Genomic DNA, 16,991 nt, shown 5'->3' on the forward strand with positions numbered 1-16,991 from the left:
TGTCCATGTAATGAGCATACTCTTTAATTAACCGTCCTGTAGTGTGTGTGTGTGTGTGTGTGTGTGTGTGTGTGCGGGCACTGTAGGTGTGCACTTCCTTCCGTGGCCTCATGAGGGTGATAGGATTCTACAGTGTATATATTGGTGGTTGACAAAATCACCAGCTTTTGGTTCAAGTAAGCTCATCCTCCGGACTGTGATTTTCTGGTTTTCAAATTAACAGTCCGAGCGATTACAGATGCCTCGGTGACCTTTTTGTAGTAAGCATCGAGAACAGCCAACGTGTTACTAATGTGACAAGCTGTTGCGTTGTATGCGACATGTTTGTCATCTCCCACTCAAGTCACGACTCCTTATGAATAATGTGCTAGTGGTGCTCAGGCTTTATGATGATGTAAGCAGCGTATATTGCATATAAAATGCTACAAACTACTTTGAAGTTACTATCAATTTTCTTCATCAAAAGATCTGCTGTGCCTGCTGGTTCAGACTCCCAGCAATCATACAACCCCCTGCCTACAAATGTGCTCCTGAACCATAAATGAGCAATCATTGACATTCCTCTTAAATAGCAATAGGTTATCATGAACAAATAAGAATAATAGCATGTTATTATCGTAATGGTGGATAAAGGGTGATTTGATTGCACCACTCTGTGTTCACTATTATTGTTAGCTCAGTAATCATCTGTACAGAGTAAGTGTTCCCCCGAAGGAGTGCAATCTATCTTGTGGATGAATGGTTATGAAATGCAGGGCTTAGCGCAGTTGTTCATCAGGCTCAGTGAAACTGGCAAATGACATTTTCATACCAGGGATCTGAACATAGAATTATACATCTGAAAATCAGCTGCTTTCATAGTTCTGTAAGTTTAAGAAAAGAAAAAGAAAAAAATCTGATCCATAAGAATGAACAAGCAGATTTACATGCCTATTAAAGAGGCTTGCTATAAACCCGAAAAACAAACAAAAGCACAATAAACTCACAGCCTATAAAGTCTATAAATCAACGTGTTCATGTTCAACATAGAAACTATTCAGTCAAGGCACATTTACTTCATTGGAGGTATTTCATAACACAAGACATGACACATTTAAAACCAGCATGTGTTACACATGTTAGACAAACACTACTACTATTACATTGTTATTATACTGGCACATTTAATGTACTTTTCAGATTAAGTGCCTTTTCAGTGGTTATAGCACAGTGCCAATAATAAGTTGCATTGCCATGCTTGCATATTTTTAAATAATAATAATAATTATTCAGTTATTTATTCTTCTCAATGTAGATTTGCTCTATCCCAATAGTGACTTCACATTAGTGTTACTGAAAACAAGTCCCATGATCCTGAAGCTCTATGGATGGGGTTCAGTTTTTCCTCAGGTGTCAGTTGCTCTTCTTGCCGTGCCCTTTGAACTTAGCCATAAAGTCAAATGCTCCTAAATATTGACCAAGCAGCACTCCTAATTTAACAGGCAACATACTGAAAGAAATCAAAAAGAAAAAGATTGTTAATGTATGTTCATACGAATACATGGATAAACAAAATAAAATAAAATAAATCGGTAGAGAAACCGAATGGAGTGCGACATTTGGACCAGTTCAAGCAGTAAGCAAAAAGCAATGTGAACTTTTTTGAACTCGTATATGAACATCTTCGATGCTATTGTTAGTTTGGATGCAAGAGTTCAGAGCATACAGATACAGGAATAGCAGTAATCGAGTAAATCGAAGCTGGAATATAAGAATAAGTAGGAAAAATAGTCCCGTTGTAGTAGTGCTGAGGATGGTATGGTATTTCTAATACATACAGTATGCTTGAAATGTGCATTAACAAATATAGAATAATATTTGGATCTTAAAGCAGAAATATTCCTGTTCGCATGTTTATATGAACAGAAACTGAGTTATCAAACACTAGACTGACTTGAGACAAAAAGGAGATGTGTTGACTCGAGACTATACGTGTTGCACAACCATCAACTGCTTTTCTATATTTAAATGATTTCACATGATCTCTAATGGCCTTTATTACACTAGCTGCTATGATCATGTAGTGCCTTCACGACAGAAAAATAAAACAGCAGGCCAACATTTGTGGTGCAGTAATGCATTGAAAACAATAGATACTAGAGAATAGAGAATAACTGATTAACCTTTTGCAATTTGGTTCTGACAACCTGTGTAATAAGTAAAGGGTACTTAGTGGTAAACATATGCTACCAAAATCGAATACTACACCCTATTCTGGTGCATTTTCCTCGCAGTAATTTGGGTGTTTTGCATCGTGTGCCAATTCCTGATCTAAAAGTGAACCCCTTTACCAGACATAGTATAATCAAACACTTCTACATGCACACACACAAATACACATAAACGCAAACAGCAATTCAGCAGAAACCTGGCACAAGATCAGTCAGACATGTAAGAGGTGTATCCATTACGGCATCACAGACTGGTCTCGCTAATTAAAATCTTAAATGATGGCACAATTATGCTAGAGTTCAAAAGAGATTAGAGCATAAGCAGCAAAGTGTGTGTATACACATGGGCTCACATGTGTGCACGCACACACACATAATATGCAGACAAACAGAATCCTGCATACACTATATGAGTACTGAGTAGACACGATGAACACAGCAGTGTGGCTTGAAATGTGACTCACCTTTTTAGAGCGATTGAAATATAGATGCTACGAGGCAGATACAGATAGACCTGATCTCTCCGAACAGCATCCACAATTTTTCTACACACGTAGTCCGGCTCCAAAATGGGCATGATTCTCGGCCACCTACAATCCGGGATGTGTAGAATAATTAGAATAATAGAGCTACATCACCATATCTACGCCATATTTCCTCACAGACCTGTGCTCATTGACTTTTATTTGTCTGTAGAAATGCACATCAAGACTCATCTCAGAGCAGCTGAAATCTAATACTAAGTCATAGTCCTTTGAGGCATAATAGTTTTTTTTGATTATCTTTGTAAAGTCTCATACAAACTGGTAGCTAGTTAGTAGTAGTTACTGTTACTGTAATAGATGAATGAAATGAAGTTTCTTCATTCATCTAGCGATTCGTCTTTAGGGCCCAATAACTACGTAATAACTCTCACACTACCTTTCTCTGATGACACTTTTTTTGGTGAAAATAATTCTAATAATCTCACAACAGTGTTGTATACTATCAGTATATATGGTGGGATATACTGTGTTTTAATGAATATATCTACTGGGTGTATGAAAAGTAATATGAGCAGCCGTAATGTATCCTCTAACATACAGGGTCATATGCTGCATCATAACAAATGAAAATATTTGGAATATGGGGAATTTTATCTAATGCCCTTATGATGACATTATCACACAAAACTAAGATTATTCACACTGTTTTTAGTTGTTTTTTTTATCATTTCCAGGCAGAAAACTTTGCTTCTTTGTAAAAAAAAAATAAAATAAATGGTAATATTATCTGGCAACTTTAATAAGGTTTATCAAGCATATATTTGATATATTGCAATTTTATAATAGGAACTTTCAGATAGATTTGAACATATTCGGAATATATTATATATTATACATTTTCACTTTTTTGCAATGCACACCCCTAATGCTAGAACACTCACTTGCATACACAACATTTAACAAATACACACCGATCATTCAAATAAAAACCTGATATCTCAGACATTGATCTGGGCTAGTATGACATTGATTTAGACACAGTATGCCCCCAGCTCTCTTGTGTCCTTGATCTGTCTATTTTTAAAGCTAAACCAAAATGTCTGAAAATAAGCCCAAATAAAATACTAGCATATATATCACTTCTCCTTGTGTATAAGCAAGCATTCAAAAAAAACATTTTTCCCCCATAAAACACTGCAACTGCACTGACATATTATTTATACACATAAAACATTTTCTGTGACTCTTACTTTGTGTTAGCCCCATCAAACATTCCAGTGTTGATGAAGAACGGACACACTATGGTGGTCTTCACTCCATCACAGCCCATAGCCAACATTTCCAAAGCAATGGACTCTGCAAAGCCCACTGCTGCAAACTTACTAGCACAGTAATCTGTCAAATCCACACACATGCAAGTCAAATACACACACATACACAAGACAGTTGTTTAAGTGCTTAATTTAGTGTATACTGTAACAAATTGTGTTGCGAGTGTACCTGCCAATCCGCTAACACCGATAAGTCCAGCTGAGCTAGCTATGCTGACGATATGGCCATGGTTTGCAGCAATCATAGCTGGGAGAAAAGCCTTGCTTGTCTGAAGAAAAAAGCATGATGCTTGTCTCTCCAGTAAATAGACTAAATCTACATTTATTTGGATCTGTGTATTTGGAAGAGAAAGTGAGACCTAGAGGAATGTAAGAATAACTAACCCAGAAATGTGCAAAGCTGTTGACCTCCATAGTCTTCTGTATAAGCGAGTCTGGAGAATCCAGGAACTTCTTCCCTGTGACGATGCCAGCATTGTTCACCAGGATAGTAATGTCACCCACCTCACGTTTGACCTAAGCAGCCAAGCAAATTGAATCGGCTTTATCAATCTCCAAGCAGAAAACACTATAGCACTATAATACTAAGCACTATAGTGATGTAGAGCTTTCAGTAGCGCTTTTCTCCAGCACAATTTAACAGTGTTTGGAATCAATAGGCTTTTGTATTTTCTGTGTGTATTTTCTGTAATGTCAACGTTAGGCTATACCGAAATATGTCAGAAAATGAGAAATAGGTTATGTTGAAATGTCTGCTCAGTCATGCATGTCATGTCTAGTTGCATAAATTTCAAAATATAAATGTCATTTTACAAACCCATAAGTATATACATGTCTTTTATGTTATTTTTTCAGATGCCCTGCCACAGCGGATTACCTGGTTCGAATATTTGACTTGGAACATAATCCAACTTATCTAACCTATTCCAAACTAATTTCAACACCTTGCCCGGATTCTGTTTGTCGACTTCAGTTCGGCTTTTAATACAATAATTTGGGAAATTCTCCACGCCAAACTCCTAAAGCTCACTATACCCCTGCCATATGTCAGTGGATCACCAGCGTCCTGACAGGCAGGAAACAACAGGTGAGACTGGGAGGTATTACCTCCAGTATTCAGACAGTCAGCACTGGCGCTACTCAGGGATGCGTCCTCTCCCCTACTGCTATTCTCCCTCTATACTAATGACTGCACGTCAAGTGACCCAACTGTTATACTTCTGAAATTTACAGATGATACTCTGCTAATCGGACTCATTCAAGATGGCGACGAGTCTGCATATCAGCAGGAGGCGACGTGGCTGGAGCTATGGTGCAGTCAGTACAGCCTAGAGCTAAACACACTCAAAACTGTGGAAATGATAGTGGACTTTAGGAGAGACCCCTCAACACTACTCCCCCTCACAATATCCAACAGCCCTGTGTCATCTGTGAAGACGAAGTTTCTGGGCACTACCATTTACCAAGACCTGAAATGGGAGTGCAACATAAACTCCATTCTAAAAAAGGAAGTTTGGTCTGCCACAGGAGCTGTTGATGCAGTTCTACACTGCAGTCATTGTATCTGTCCTGTGCACATCCATCATGATCTGGTTTGGAGCAGCAACAAAACAGGACAGGAACAGACTGCAATGCCTGGTAAAAACAGCAGAAAAAAGAATTGGTGCCCCCTGCCCACTCCCCAGGATTTGTACCATACAAGAACCAGAAACCGTCAGGAAAAATCACTACTGGCCCTTCACACCCTGGACATAATCTGTCTTTGTTGTTTTTTTGTACGGTGACCTTGAGTGTTCAGAAAGGCGCCTTTAAATAAAATGTATTATTATTATTATTATTATTATTATTATTATTATTATTATTACAACCTCTCTCAGCTCCTCCCTTCTGGCAGGTGCTACACAGAGCTCTGTTTACCAAAACCGCCAGAAACAGGAACAGTTTCTTCCCCCAGGCAATCACCCTGATTAACAACTCACCATAATTATATTATTATATTATATTACATTATTATATTAATTATACCCTGCTTCATATCTATAAGTACTGCATTATCAGAACCGTCAGTCATCACATCATCCATATACGTGTATATATTGTACAAAGGTTCTAAAGTAAACTCTTTATCGTACCTGCCACACAATATTGTTATTTGCACTACCATGCACTCTCACACTTTATGTACATTACTGAACTGTCATATATTCTGTATTCCTATTTAATACTTGTACTGTCTGTATTGTCTCACATTGTCTGTATTGTCTCATATATACTTTTGAGAGTCACCAATAGCTGGAACCAAATTCCTTGTGCGTGTCAACACACTTGGCCAATAAACCTGATTCTGATTCTAATTTCATGATTGTGTGGCCAAGTAGTTCATTTCCTCTCCAGCTGTACCTGAACTGAAAAAAACCCCACAATTGAGTGGTCAAGCACTTTCAAGACTTACTTAAAACATACCCCAGGACTGTGGTTTAGCTGCACTGCCCCTGTTTACTGTCAACTACACCTGTTTATATTCTGCTGTGAGTTTAAAGACTCCAGTTTCAATTAATAAGGTTTCTCTGTTTCCTCTATGTTTCCTGTACGAGTACAGATTCATTTGACCATGTAGGAAGAACATCCGTACAAGTTTAGATTAGTTGTAGAGTCTTATTTAGCTACAAAGAAACGCATGTAATACACTAAATAGTGTGTGTTCCTACCCGGTCTGCCACTTTGTACACGTCCTCTCGGCTACTACAGTCGCAGGTGTAGGTGTGCGCTCGTGCGCCATGTGCTTCTTTGACCAGGCGAGCGGTCTCCAGATTTCCCGCCTCGTCGATGTCCCAGAGAACAAGCCGCGCGCCGAAACGCGCGAACTCCAACGCCATGGTCCGGCCGAGTCCAGCTGCAGCCCCGGTCAGCAGCACCAGCTCGCCCTCAATGCTCTTCCTCCGCGCAGGCACAAACAGCCGGACAAACGCCTCCAGATAAAAGACCACCGACAATCCAATGACCTTCAATGTCTCAAGGAAGAAATTCATATCGGCAAAATAACGAAATATAGTTTAGACACAAAAGTGAGTTTTCAAGCTCAGAGCCTGAGTGAATAAGAAGCCTGAGCAGCGTCTTTCTGTTTACAGTAAACTCCGGAACGAGTTTCAGTCCCAATTCAGTTCATTTACCTCAGGTAGAAATTACACGCGGTTTGTCCAACGCTTTTTTTATTTAAACAGTCACACAGTCGACCTTCGGTCATTAAAACTTCACGTCGTGCGTGTTTACCTCCAATACAAAGGTGAATATTTCTGTAGGCTCGGTAACGGTACAGGATGTAGATAGAGGGCGCGGCTTCTGGTTAACTATTTGTGTAGCGTTTAGCTGCAAAGTCGTTCACTGGATAATATTTCAGGAAGCTGCACACAAAGCTGTTTTCTATTCTAGTGTGTGTTCTGGGTGAACACAGAAGAGCTGTGTTAAAAAGTTTTATGCAATTTCTAAGCAGAGGAAAAATACAACAAATTGCATGAATTTTTATCTATAAGATAAAAACCCGACTAAAGGGGACATTGTGTTATGATAACAAATAATGTTTCAAAAATGGCATCTTAGAGTGAGTCACATTCAGAAAATGAGATTTAATTTAATCTTATTATTAACGTGCTTAATGCATTTTTGGACGAGACTGTAAAACTACATTTATGGCACTGGTAGAATGTTAAAATTGTGTAGTCTTACAATAGGGTTACAATAGTAAGAAAGGTGGAGCTGATTGTGAACATCTCAAGATGGGAGGTGGCCAGAAAGCACCTCTTGGGTATAAAAGCTTACCTGTGGGGGGTTTGGGATAGAGGGCAGTCTGTTAAATTCTCAGGGGGCCCAAAATTTCTACTGCTGCTCCTGTCTATAGGACATAAACATCGAAGAAATACTTGCAGGAGTGAAGTAAATGTTTTCTTAAATAACAACTACAGTACTGTTGCATGTAACGGTTTAAGGTTTGGCAAATGCTCATTTATTAACAGACCGTAAACACGCTTGTCCGTCCCGAATCCTGGGTCGGAATTATTCTTTTATGTACAAACCAAAAAATACTCAAACAGGTTCAAATGTGGTTAAGAGACTGACATTTAAAGTCAATTTAGGGCAAAGGAAATGCAGGGCACTCTGAGAAACACATTCGGATGATCAAATTTGTACATTTTCTTCTAAATGGAATTCTGAAAACTACAAGTATTCCTGTATGAATACTGAATGAATTTGCCTTTGCCATTCATTCAACTGGTTAACTCCAAAAGTGATTTAAAGAGTTAAATATTAAACCCTAAATACAGTGAAAGACACCTGAACTGCCGATACTTTTATAATCCAAGCTATTATTATGCCAGATTTATAGATTTATTGCCTTACAGTGGGAAAAAAGTTATCGTATTAATTATCAGCATCCACATAATTCTCGGTCTCATTACCTGAGGTAAATGTCACACACAGGCACCTTCTCTTCACTCAGTTGATCATTGTTTGTACTAACGTTGGTGGGCAAATAATCACTGATTAATTCAGTATGTACGGTTGCATACATGTCTTTATATTAATGTCTTTTATCAGGTCATTTAAACATTTTAAACCTTTGTGTGCTGTCAGTTTTAGAAATGTCAGCATCCTCAACACTAAACTAAATGATGTCTCAATATTTTGTTTAACTTAGAAATAATTCATGAAGAATGTGTTGTATGTGGTAGCTTTTGTCACCCCTCTTTACGTATATTGTTGATTAGTAAAGAGCTCTTCAAAGAGCTCACAAGCTCTTCAGAAATCTATTTAAAAATATAAACCAGCAAATGTTCCAGCAAATGTTTTTTTTTTTAATTCTGCAAATTGTAATGCACAGTTGCTTTATATTTCACAAACTTAGAAATACAACTGTAACAGTGACATACACATCAGACTGGATAACCTACTCACTACGCCAGTACTAACACGCCCATTTTACTGATATCAGTTTATTGACATCTCAAAGACTGACTTATCTTGTTGTATGGGTTTTTCATTTCTAGTTCTGATATATTCTTGTGCCATCATGTATGCACATTATGTTTAAGATACACCCACAATTTTTTACTTTTAATATGATATAGCAAACAAAAAAAAATAGAAATGGTTAGGGGGAAAAAAAATTAAAAACATAACCTCATTGCACAAATGTGCATACCCTTTAACCTATAGTTTGGGGGTTAGAATCTACCAAATCACTCTTCCTTGTACAGATGCTCTAGATCTATCAAATTGTGAGGGGATCTGCTGTGCACAGCCTTCTTCAAGTCATTCCACAGGCTTTCGGTAGAATTTAGATCTGGGCTCTGAATGGGCCATTTCAAAACATTGATCTTCTTCTTCTGAAGACACTTTTAATTGATTTGCATTTGGGCTTTGGGTCATTGTAATGGTAGAAGGTGAATGTTTTCTTTATCTTTAGCTGTCTATCAGAGGCCTGCAGATTTTCATACAAAGAAGATGGGAATTTGGTACATCCATGACTCCATCCATTATTGGGATTCTTATTGACTAGATGCTGACACTGACATGCTTCACTGTGCATGTACTTTGGGTGATAGACTGTCCTGATCATTATTATTATATTCTTTTCTTTCTTGAGAACAGACTATATGAGTCTATAACACATTTTGCCACATGGTTTGAGTATGAACATAGGTATGTTTTTCGGCAAAATTTAAATGGGCTTGGATGATACTTTTGTGGAAATGTGTCAAATGTTGCTTCTCTGGTAAGTTTTTGTGATGTCTTTTTATAACTCTTTATAATGCTGGTGCCCTATTTTCTACAATGGCCTTAACTGTATTCCATGTTACATCTAATTTGATTTTTTTTACTGCTTCGCTTTTGTTAACCTGATTTGCTACAATTGGCAGTTATGAATCTGACAGGATCACAATGACAACACACACACACATTAAGTCACCAACTACAGATCTATCTAACATTGCTTACCATAGTTATACAGATTATTTTCAAATATACTTACCTTTCTCACCAATAAACTGCAAACCAATAGACACACCGTGTCATTGTATTGAGCAAAAATCACTGGAGGAGTCAGAGGTTACAGTACAGGACTCGTTTCAGCACCTTTGCATTTCTTTGCTTTTCTGAATTATATTATGACTCTTACTTGATTTGATTTAACCCTTTAATAAATATTACTTGGTTTATTCTAATTTTGAAATTATTTTATTGTATAGTCTTCAGTTTATTTGAACAACACTTTGCATTGCCTGTGTGTGCTATATAAATAAACTTGGCTTCCTTGCCTAGTCCTGAACAATAACAGGCTTTGTAAGCTCTGTGAAAGTCATGGCTTCAGCAGTCTAATAAAAACAAGATGTCCAGAAAAGCCTACCAGAAGCCACTGATCTTTATTTGGGTTTAATCAATCACTTCATTGATGACAGCTGTATAATAATTACTCCTCTATATTTTAAGTCTTTTTCTTTCTTTTTCCTTCCTACAATGTTTACAATCATACATTCAATGGTTACAACCATGCAATCATTTATGGACTCCTTTGTTTACTAAGATTTTTGGTTTCTATATAACACTAAACCTCTAAGAAGATCCAACATAATGTATTTTTTGTTTAATTTTTTGTATCACAAAAATATGGAATTTTAAGAGGGGTGTGTAGACATTTATGTACATAAGTACAGTAACTCTTGGTCCATTTGCTTATGAAACTGCCATCCCTTCCAGGGTGTGTTACAAAATCATTCCCAGTGTTATGCAGATTCTGGATCCACCATGGCACAGACCAGGATAAAGTGGTTTACATTAATTTAGTCATATTTATTTATTCATTAACCATTTTATGTATAATTAAAAAATAAAAGTCTTTCTTTGTGTTTAACACATCATTTCTCTTAGATGCAGAACTGTGAAAAGTCATCTTAATTTTTTCTTAAATGTTTATTTTATTGCTACTCTGTTAAGTCAGTTAAAAAAATATTTCCAAGCATTATTCTTAACAAATCAGTCATAGAGAAAAGAAAATGTCTGTAAAGACAATGAAGGCCACTGGCTTGTGACAGTCAATGTCACAGCCAGTACTGTTTGCTGCATTTAAATTATATAAGGAAAATGGCTGTAATGTTGCTGGATGAGGACATGCAAATAAGACCATGTCAGTGTTACAACGTACTGTTGTTATGTGTAAGGGCACAAAGTCCTTAGGTGACATAACTAAAAGTACCTCTAATTATGATTACAGGAACCAAAGGTGAAAGATGTGTGCCTTAGTTATCAAGCTCTGTATCAGCTATAACTTGGGCAACATAATGACCAGGATAGCACCAGAGATAAGGAGAGAGTTATGGAGAGAGAGAGAGAGAGAGAGGATTTATTTGATGTAATAACTAAATTCTCAGATTTTTGCTGATTTACTTCTCATGTAAATGATGATTGACCATCGGTCTTCACTTTGGTCACATTCTTTCACCTCTAATACAAAGGTCAATATAACTATTTCTGAGCCAAAACATCCTCAATAAACACTTAAGATGAAGGATACAAGATAAAGATTTTCTGCAGGTTACATTTGTGAGACAGCAATGACAAGATGGATATGTCACCTGTACTCATTCTCATCACTCATTTTCTACCGCTACCTCGGGTCACGGGGAGCCTGTGCCTATCTCAGGCGTCATCGGGCATCAACGCAGGATACACCCTGGACGGAGTGCCAACCCATCGCAGGGCACACACACACACTCTCATTCACTCACGCAATCACACACTACGGACAATTTTCCAGAGATGCCAATAAACCTACCACCTGTAATTTTAAAGATAATGCTGAAGAGATGGGCAAGTAATATGGTGAGAGACTGACAGATGTTTGCCCTCTCTGTTATCTCCTCCACTGAACATAAGATAAGTAAGCAGGTGAAAAACTACTGGTGTCATTTTCCTAGAGTATTGGACAGACAAGCCATTATTCCTGGGTTGGCCTCCTGTATACACTTATGTACAGTAATTGGTGAAATGCTAGTGATACTGTTAGCAACCTCAGGACAGTCACAAACCTTTGGCTACTACCTGCAGATGGATCAGCTGGATATTTCTTTTAATCAGACTATGAAGCAATATCTACACAATTACTTGGTACACACCACTGGGATATTTTGTTTACTGTTCTCTAAATTTTCATACATTGGATGATCCACAGAATTATAATATCAGCCCATTAGAAAGGTGAGCAGGACCAGAAGCATGTTCTAGAAGTGGATTGAAATGTTAACATCAAACTTCTTGTCACATCCCCAATCATGTTACTTCTCATATAACTAGTCCTGGGCCCAGAGCTATAAAGCAAATATTTCACAGGTAGAAGAAGAATGTATTTTAGTATATATCACTCAAGAAACTGAAGCTGAAAAAAAGGCTTCTACGAGAGGGCAATGATCCAAAACATGCCTCAGGATTTATCATGACTTAATTCAAGGAATACAAGATGAAGCTTTTAAAATGGCCCACAGTCCCTTGACATAATTGAAATCTTCATTACCTTCTATGCGAAATGGTCCTAGAATTTCTCAGTACAAGAAATATTCTGCAAATGTAGTTTTGCTAAATTTCTAAAGAGCTTTTTTACTTATTAACTTCATCACATTTCAGGTAACTGCATTAACATTTAGAAAGACATGTGGTATAGAAGTTCAAACATCAATACAATATGCTCTTTGGTCAGGGGTGTCCAAACTTTTGCATACAACTGAATAAAGATTATGTATCTATGTAAGAAACCCAGCTAGACTTTAGAATATTATAATGTTTGTTATATATTCTTCATTGTTATATCATTATAAAGATTTCTATGATTTCTGTCACTGCCATCCTAAGGCCCGAGATACTGATCTTATGTTTAGGCTACATATAATTGATAAAATAAAATAAATAACTAAAGTCTTGACGCATTCTGATTAAAGTACTTGTTATATCTTATGTTATAGGTTATGTGTTAGGTTGAAGCATCTCTCAGATACGCATAAGGATGCATCTCTGGAACAGTAAACTTTGACTGTTAAAATATTAATGAAACCAAGAAGCACTGTTTTGCAGTTTCGAGCAGTTTATTTAAGCTGTACAGCATATAACAAATTTAGACAGTCAACAGAACAACCCACTATAAGAAACACTGCTGCGTGTGGAAATCACTTTACTGTGGTTATAAAAAAAAACTTTCATGCCACAAATTCTGCTGCTGTGGTAAATTGGAAGTAAGTTTGGTATCAAGATCTTTATTTGTAGTGCAGCCAAGGAAATAGGAAAAAGGGACAAATGAAGGTAAGACATACAAGTGTAAGTAATAAAACTTTGTAATTGATCTGTTGTCTGATTCTGCTACACATGCTTTCATCTATGAAACATGAATTCCATTAGCCACAATATACCTTTGAGAGAGTTTTTTTTTACATTCTGAATGTTAGCACTGCAAAGATATCACAAACAAATTGTACAAGCGGTGTCAGCACAAGTGCATTATAAGCATGTGATATTTTTCCTGCCAAGATTACAAAGAACCTTTAACAAATAACAGGTGAATGGAAATAGAACAGAAATATCAACAGCTAACCACAGTAAGCAAGGATATCAGTATTCCAGGAAACCCCCATATTTCTTTTCCATATCTGATGGCTTCTCTTGCTCTTCTTGCTCCTGTGGCGAACGTTTATAGACACCTCTGTAAAGGTTAGGCTCCTCCCACCAATCTGGCCTCCCCACCCGCCGCATGAACCCACCATAGCGCTTCTGTAGTGGCTTTAACCCACCCCCTGAGTCGTAACCACGTCTCATGAAGCCACCATAGCGTTTTACCACACTCTCTAACTCATCAACCTCTCCCTTTGCATTATTCATGTCCTTCACTGCAAGTCCTTCCTTCTCTGCATCATCTTCAACCAGATTGGCCAGCATCTCCATGTCACTCTTAGACAGGATTTCTCTGCCTCGGTCTACGTCATCAGGCTGTGGCTCATAAATCTCTGCTGCTTTTTTCATAAAGCCTCCGTACCGTTTCATGAAGCCTCCGTAACGCTTCATGAAACCTCCGTATCGCTTCATGAAGCCACCATATTTTTTCTCTTCATGGTGTTCTTGGGGTAGGCTATAGCTTTGTGTGGACGCTTGCCCTGTTTCAGGCATGCTTTCAGTTGTCTGCAGGAATTCTTGACATATACCCCAAGAGCCACCAGTGGAAAGATGACCTTCACACTGCAACACACATTCCTGCCAAAACACATGAATACCATCTGTGAGATACAAACCACCTGCAGTCTTTGGGCTTACAAACTCATGTACATACGTTAAATGATCTGTCTCTGCCATAATTAGACAAATAAGTGGTGATGGTTGTTTCTCACTAACATCTGTCAAAATTAGACATGACTAACTGCATACTCTTTTATGTAGTAGTGTGTGCTATGTGTAATGAGTGTAGGTGGGAAGCAGAGTTAAGCTCTTGAAAAACCATATGAATTTAAATGCAATGTGAATCATTTTTAGCAAATCTAACACAGATATTTTTGCATTATACTGGATATTATGATACAAAATGTTTTAGCTCTTCAGTTATTTAATGATGTATCTCTATCTGAAGGGGTCCCTTTCAATTATAATAGGATCACATTGCCAGATTGTTCAGAAGATGAACGAGAAGAAATAGAAAGAGTGCATTTTAAAACTCATTACTATTAGTCATTAGTCACTATTAGATAGTGGATAGACAGACAGACAGACAGACAGACAGACAGACAGACAGATAGACAGATAGATAGATAGATAGATAGATAGATAGATAGATAGATAGATAGATAGATAGATAGATAGATAGATAGACAAATCTGCGACATGAAAATATTTGACAAAATCTAGCAAGTATTTTGTCATAAAGCATTCACAAAGAGCTTTAGGATAGCTTTGATCAATACATCATTAAGCACCCCAAATTGATTTAGGGAACATATCATAGCTTGAAAATCAATATATCACAGAACATTTCTTTTTTTTTTGTCATCAAATAGATGGAATATCAATACATATCCATCTTTTTTGTTCAACTTTTTAAACCAATTACTAATTAGAAAGACATGCATCACAGAATTGCACACCGGAACAGAATTATGTATTTTATTAGGGAGAAAAGTGCAAGACTATAAACAATAGACCTTCTATATCATTTTAAACGCTTTTCTAAAAAATGATTACTATTATTATTTTATATATTTATTTGATTTTTATTTGTTCTTCCAAGCATAAAATCCAGCTGTGCAAAAAATAAATAAATAAAAAAGACTTATAAGGCGGATCTGTGCCCAGAATGTGTCTTTGAGCTGAAAAAGTCTTGATGTGAGCTGAGAGCGCAAAGACTCTCCAGTGTGAACACACTTACTATAGAGTTGGCGTGTGTTTGTTGCAGGAGCAGGTGCCCAGAGCAGAAGGCGCAATCAGAGCCACAGTCCGCGCTCACCATCCGCAAATACGCGCTGAAGAAGAGCACCCAGTGGAAGCGCATCATCCCCGAGCACAGCTACACCACCACCCAGAAACCACATAGGGAGAGAAAACGTGTGTTTATTAGTGTTTAATGGTGTTCGGATCGGCTGTTCTACATTCAACTACATAGAGAAAGAGTGCGTGACTGCTCAGCCTGATCCACTTCAACACTATACTGCGTATTTAACAAGCATGGTCTGTAGAGCTGATGGGAAATGTGACGGCATATATGTTGATATCATGTTGGTAAGTAATAACGATTAAAAAAATGAAATCAAAATTAGTAATACCTTCAAAGTTTTACTTTGATACGATACCGTGTATTATATCTTATAATATATTGCTTAAAAAAACTAATAATAATAAATAGAAAAATTCGATTTCATTTCATTCCTAAAAAAATATATTAAAAAAAGTACTAAACGTGTCCCTTAGGATATAGAAGAATGAGTTTTAGATGCATCACATTTCTATAACATCAAGTATATGATATTATGACAAACCAGACTCAAATAAGTTGGTCCAGCTTTGTATTCCTAATTTAACCCTGATTTGTTTATAAGGTTCACTGACCTTCATCATTGCGTTGTGCGCAGCGTCCGCTTCTGTTGCGCGCCGCCGATGTGCAGCCACAAGTCTGTGTAATTAAGTCAACTGAGGGATAAAGGGAGTGACAGGAGTAGTAAGGGAAGAAAGAGAGGGAGGGAGAGAGAGAGAGAGAGAGAGAGAGAGAGAGAGAGAGAGGCTGGCTTATATTTTTTTCCCTCCCAGAACTTGCTGTACGTGAGGACAAAGTTGTTCTTCACGTCGCGAGCGTTCCAGATGTGCGCGCGTGAGCCTTTTAATTCCCCCGGTCCTCTAAAGGAAGCGTTTTTTGGCGTGAAATGACGCAGACGGAACGAAATGCTACCACATAATGACCCACTTCATCCAATGCAGCTAATTATGCGTAAGTGAAACTGAGAGAAGAGGTCGGTGGCAGGGGTCATTGTGGAGGCAGGAGGGTCGCTGTCTCCTAAATCACATCCCAGCCCGAGCTCAATGGACCAAAGCTGTATTTTCCATTTCCATTAGGTCAAGCCACTGCTAGGGGTCTAGTACACAATCATGCGTATACACACTTCAACAGGCGTGAAAGCATGGGGTCTGTGTAATTCCTTTGAGGTCAATATGATGTTTTCAGAAATGCAAACCCATCCGTTTACCCAGACATATAATTCCGTATTTGATGTCAGTCTTTTCACTGGCAACGTGAGCGTGATTGTGATGCTGTATTCATGCCTTTGTTGTAGCATTTCAGCTTTTCTCTGGCAGCTATTGACCACTGCCTGCACTCCGTAAAGATTATTGATGTCTATTTAACACTCCAAAAGCCACTCTACTGAGGTTTGAATTCATGTTCACTCATGAACAGG

At 37.7% G+C, this 16,991-nt stretch overlaps 2 protein-coding genes across 2 annotated transcripts; both read right to left on the bottom strand.

Annotated features, from left to right (window-relative positions):
* Positions 1–1,035: 1,035 nt before the first annotated feature.
* Positions 1,036–7,298, bottom strand: sdr16c5b (short chain dehydrogenase/reductase family 16C, member 5b). The gene is made up of 6 exons (XM_060874197.1): positions 6,735–7,298; positions 4,411–4,542; positions 4,196–4,295; positions 3,946–4,090; positions 2,675–2,800; positions 1,036–1,489 (listed from the first exon to the last, which is right to left on the bottom strand). The coding sequence occupies exons 1-6, from the start codon at positions 7,053–7,055 to the stop codon at positions 1,393–1,395; spliced, it is 921 nt and encodes a 306-aa protein (XP_060730180.1). The 5' UTR covers positions 7,056–7,298; the 3' UTR covers positions 1,036–1,392.
* Positions 7,299–13,152: 5,854 nt separating this feature from the next.
* Positions 13,153–16,220, bottom strand: penkb (proenkephalin b). The gene is made up of 3 exons (XM_060873431.1): positions 16,150–16,220; positions 15,473–15,610; positions 13,153–14,310 (listed from the first exon to the last, which is right to left on the bottom strand). The coding sequence occupies exons 1-3, from the start codon at positions 16,156–16,158 to the stop codon at positions 13,675–13,677; spliced, it is 783 nt and encodes a 260-aa protein (XP_060729414.1). The 5' UTR covers positions 16,159–16,220; the 3' UTR covers positions 13,153–13,674.
* Positions 16,221–16,991: the final 771 nt, after the last annotated feature.

This window comes from Tachysurus vachellii, chromosome 7 (assembly GCF_030014155.1).
Source record: "Tachysurus vachellii isolate PV-2020 chromosome 7, HZAU_Pvac_v1, whole genome shotgun sequence".
NCBI classification, from domain to species: domain Eukaryota; kingdom Metazoa; phylum Chordata; class Actinopteri; order Siluriformes; family Bagridae; genus Tachysurus; species Tachysurus vachellii.